Raw genomic sequence first — 4,222 nt, forward strand, 5'->3', positions numbered from 1 at the left:
TCCCCTGCGCTCACCAGAGCCACCCCAAGCCCTGCTTACACCCCTGCCAGGACACAGCTCCCACGTCCTGCCAGATGCATCAGGCAAGCGAGTGCTTCCGCCTCTCCTGCCCACACCACCGTGGCTCTGCTTTGCCCGCAGGTACGTCCTCCTGGACATCATTGGAAAGGAGAACGGACTTGGGGTGGAAAACCTGAGAGCTGCTGGTACAATTGCCGGGGAGTCTTCTCGCGCGTACGATGAAATAGTGACCATCACAGATGCATCAGGCAAGCGAGTGCTTCCGCCTCTCCTGCCCACACCACCGTGGCTCTGCTTTGCCCGCAGGTACGTCCTCCTGGACATCATTGGAAAGGAGAACGGACTTGGGGTGGAAAACCTGAGAGCTGCTGGTACAATTGCCGGGGAGTCTTCTCGCGCGTACGATGAAATAGTGACCATCAGCATGGTACAGCCGTGGGCCCTTCCCCTGCTCCGCTCCTCCCCTCTCCTACGTGCTTTAAGGTCACCCTGGGGGAATAACAGGATGCAACAAACAACCTGGTGTGACCCAGCTGTGCAGACCCCCGCAGAGCATCTTCTCCCAGTGCCCGAGGCCTCCGCTGCAGCCCTTCCTTCCCAGTAACCCCCCCCACCACTGATGGCCTCGTGTGTGTGCCCAGGTGACCTGCCGTGCCATCGGGATCGGCGCGTACCTGTTGAGGCTGGGGCCGCGTGTCATCCAGGTGGAGAACTCCCACATCATCCTCACCGGCGTCACGGCTCTCAACAAGGTACCGCGCTCCGGCCTCGTGTCCTCTCTCGGCACTGTCCCTCACGCCGCTGGGCTCTGTCCCTGTCCCGTGGGAAGAGGTGGCGAAATCAAAGGGAACGTGGCTGGACAGAGATTCGGCTTAACGAACAGAGCCTGGAGGAGCAGCTCCTGTGTCAGCAGAGACCGAGCTGTGCTCCCGTTGCTGGTTCTGCCCAGGTGCTGGGACGTGAGGTTTACACGTCCAATAACCAGCTGGGAGGCGTGCAGATCATGCACAATAACGGCGTTTCCCACGTCACTGTCCCGGATGACTTCGAGGGGGTCTACACCATCCTGCAGTGGCTCTCCTACATCCCCAAGGTAGGAGGGTGCTGCAGGACGGCGGTGTGGGCTGTTACCTCATAACCCTACCAGTGACCTGCTCTTCGGGGCTCTCCCTCACAGGATAACCGGAGCCCAGTGCCCATCGCTGCTGTGAGTGACCCCATCGAAAGAGAAATTGATTTTGTCCCTTCCAAAGTCCCCTACGACCCCAGGTGGATGCTGGCAGGGAGACCCCATCCCAGTAAGTGAGGGCAGCCTGGGACCTCTGCAGCAACGCTCCCAAACGTGGCTGCAGAAGGCGCTTTCTGCTGCGGGTTGGTGCCCAGGGAGCCCTTCAGAGCTCACCACTGCCTGGCTCTGCTTCTCCCTGTGCTCCGCAGCTCTCAAGGGGACTTGGCAGAGCGGCTTCTTCGACCAGGGCAGCTTCCTGGAGATCATGAAGCCGTGGGCTCAGACTGTTGTGGTTGGCAGAGCGAGGTACTGCCGGGAGCAGGGGATGGAGCCCTGGGGCGGGGAGCGATGCGGGGAGGCTGCACGCATGGTGGAACACACTCAAGCCCTGGGGAGCAGCGTGGAGGGGAACTGGCCTCTGCTGAGGCCACTCTGCCTCTCTGCAGGCTGGGAGGTCTCCCGGTGGGTGTCATCGCTGTGGAGACCCGCACTGTGGAGGTGACAATTCCGGCGGACCCTGCCAACCCGGAATCAGAGGCGAAGGTGAGTGGGGAGACCGTAGAGGGGAGGAGGTTGTAAGGCAGAGCAGGGAAAAAGCTTAGCATAATCCTTCGGCATATCTTGATTTTCCTTAAAGTCTGGTGAAATCGAGGGTGCTTCGTCAGTTTTTCTTCCAGCTCTTGCACACCACGTGCACCCACCCGGCCAGGGTGGTGTGCCAGGAAGCACCGGTCTCAGCACTACCGCTTGCCGTCTTTCGCAGATAATCCAGCAGGCTGGGCAGGTCTGGTTTCCGGACTCCGCTTATAAAACAGCCCAGGCCATTCGGGACTTCAACCGGGAGCATCTCCCGCTGTTGATCTTTGCCAACTGGCGAGGCTTCTCCAGCGGCATGAAAGGTACCTGCGCTTGGGCTGCCCCCATCCCGGTGCCATGACGTACTGACAGCGCTCCTGCCACCCCACAGGGTCCTGGGATGAGCCAGCCTAGCAGGGTCCTACCCCACCACTCCGGGATGTAGGGCTGGGCTGGGAGGTGATAGGGCATCGCCAGGACCCAGGTCGCAGGGATTGGTGGCTTCCTGCTGGGCTGGTTTTGGGGCTTCTTTGGACTCTCCAAGGGAGAAGGTGGCTTTGGGCAGCAAGAACGGGGCAAGGGACAATAGCCTGGTCCACGGCAGTCGGGGCACCCAGTCCCTGAGTCCTTTTGCCTTTCAGACATGTACGACCAAATGCTGAAGTTCGGCGCCTTCATTGTCGATAGCATCCGGGATTTTAAGCAGCCCGTCCTGGTCTACATCCCCCCGCACGCGGAGCTGCGGGGAGGCTCCTGGGTGGTCATCGACCCCACCATCAACCCCCTGTACGTGGAGCTCTACGCAGACAAGGAGAGCAGGTCAGCACCCAAAACACGCGTGTGTCCTCCACAGCCCCCGTGCAGGGAAGTGAGAGCCGGTGCACAGGTCTGCAGAGCCCTAGTCCCGCTGGCAGACACCTCCCATCGCTAGGGTGGGTAGTGCTCACCCTTGAGTCAACCAAAGCTGTCGACTAAAAGTTCCAGGGTTCTTACAGAGCAGCGAGGCAGGTACCTTCTTGGGGATGTTCTGCGTCCAGCAAAGGCCACAGGCCAGTAAAACAGAGTTCTGGGGGTCAGGAGGCCTTTTCTCTAACCTGAATTGATGCACCTTGGAGCAAGCGGTAAAGACTGGGAGGGTAGAGAAGAATCCCAGACTGGAAACAAAGCCCTTTTAGGTTTTTTGTCTCCCTAATGCTTACGAGAGAGCGTGGTCTGGACCTCTTGTCCCAGGATTTATTCTCCCATGCAGACCAGTCACTGCCTTACCAAACTTTCGTTCCAGGGGAGGCATTTTGGAGCCTGGAGGAACAGTGGAGATCAAGTTCAGAAAGAAAGACCTGGTGAAGACCATGAGAAGGATCGACACAGTCTATGCCAAGCTCGCTGAGCAGCTGGGTAAGAGAAGAGTGTTTTTTCTTGTGGGCATTGGTCGTGGTAAGCTCAAACACTGTGGTGGGAAGGAAATCCCCTACGGTTTCTCTATGAAACTTCTTTACGGCTTTTCTGGTGGTGGAGCCTGCCGAGGGCTGTGGTGGTACTGTAGAACACCCGTGTCTGCTGGGGCACAGGGTGCCGGACTGCTGTCCCACGCTTTGAGAGGAAGAGCAGCAGTGGCCATGCTGCTCCAGTACCGGCTGAGATGTGTCGTCATTACAGAGCTGCACAGAGGCTGCCTTGAATGCACCGTGTCTCCTTTTGCCCTGATACTGGCTCCTGCCTGCAGCGGATGGTGGGGCTGTGTTGGGAGGTCCCCATGCCCCTCCACCCTGCTCGAACACAGGTCCACAAAATCCTTGCTAATGCCACCTCCCACCTCTCTTGTGGAGGCACACAAGGGGGGGCAGCCCCTTTGTGGCCATGACCTTCTGTGGCTGGGCTCTACGCAGGGGTGTAAATGTGCCCGAGCAAAGGGATGCAGCGCTGGGCGCCCCTTTTCTTGGTGTGGGTGACTTGCTGTAGGAGCAGGGAGCAGAGCCCAGACCCTGCGGTGGCCTGAGGACCCTGGCACAGGGGCAGCGGGTGGCTGCTCAGCATGGCGTGTCCCACAGGGACCCCCGAGCTGTCCGAGGAGCAGCGCAGGGAGCTGGAGAAGCAGCTCAAGGCCCGGGAGGACCTTCTCCTGCCCATGTACTACCAGGTGGCTGTGCGCTTCGCCGACCTGCACGACACCCCGGGCCGCATGCAGGAGAAAGGCGTCATCACGGTGAGCCGGGGCAGTGGTGGAAGGTGCTCAGCACAGGGGGTTTCTAGTGGTGGTACAAAGGTGAGCGACAAAGTCCCTTCCCGGGGCGGCTCACTGTGCCCAGGGGTTCCTGCCCCGGCTGCTGCCCTCTGCTCCAGCCCAGCAGAGCTGCCGTCAAAACTGCCGGCCCCAGCTGCGAGGGAGCAGCCTCTGCA

General features: G+C 60.1%; 1 protein-coding gene across 1 annotated transcript in view; it reads left to right on the forward strand.

Moving 5' to 3' along the window:
* LOC104495923 (acetyl-CoA carboxylase 2-like) overlaps window positions 1–4,222 on the forward strand; it is an 18,540-nt gene that overhangs the window by 12,922 nt on the left and 1,396 nt on the right. The window contains exons 29-38 of the mRNA XM_010138972.1: window positions 328–448; window positions 663–773; window positions 971–1,114; window positions 1,199–1,319; window positions 1,459–1,555; window positions 1,696–1,792; window positions 2,013–2,148; window positions 2,467–2,644; window positions 3,108–3,220; window positions 3,874–4,028. Of these exons, the coding sequence (XP_010137274.1) occupies window positions 328–448; window positions 663–773; window positions 971–1,114; window positions 1,199–1,319; window positions 1,459–1,555; window positions 1,696–1,792; window positions 2,013–2,148; window positions 2,467–2,644; window positions 3,108–3,220; window positions 3,874–4,028 (1,273 nt within the window). The remainder of the gene's footprint in view (window positions 1–327; window positions 449–662; window positions 774–970; window positions 1,115–1,198; window positions 1,320–1,458; window positions 1,556–1,695; window positions 1,793–2,012; window positions 2,149–2,466; window positions 2,645–3,107; window positions 3,221–3,873; window positions 4,029–4,222) is intronic.

The sequence above is a fragment of the Buceros rhinoceros genome, unplaced genomic scaffold (genome assembly GCF_000710305.1).
Source record: "Buceros rhinoceros silvestris isolate BGI_N320 unplaced genomic scaffold, ASM71030v1 scaffold18346, whole genome shotgun sequence".
Lineage (NCBI taxonomy): Eukaryota > Metazoa > Chordata > Aves > Bucerotiformes > Bucerotidae > Buceros > Buceros rhinoceros.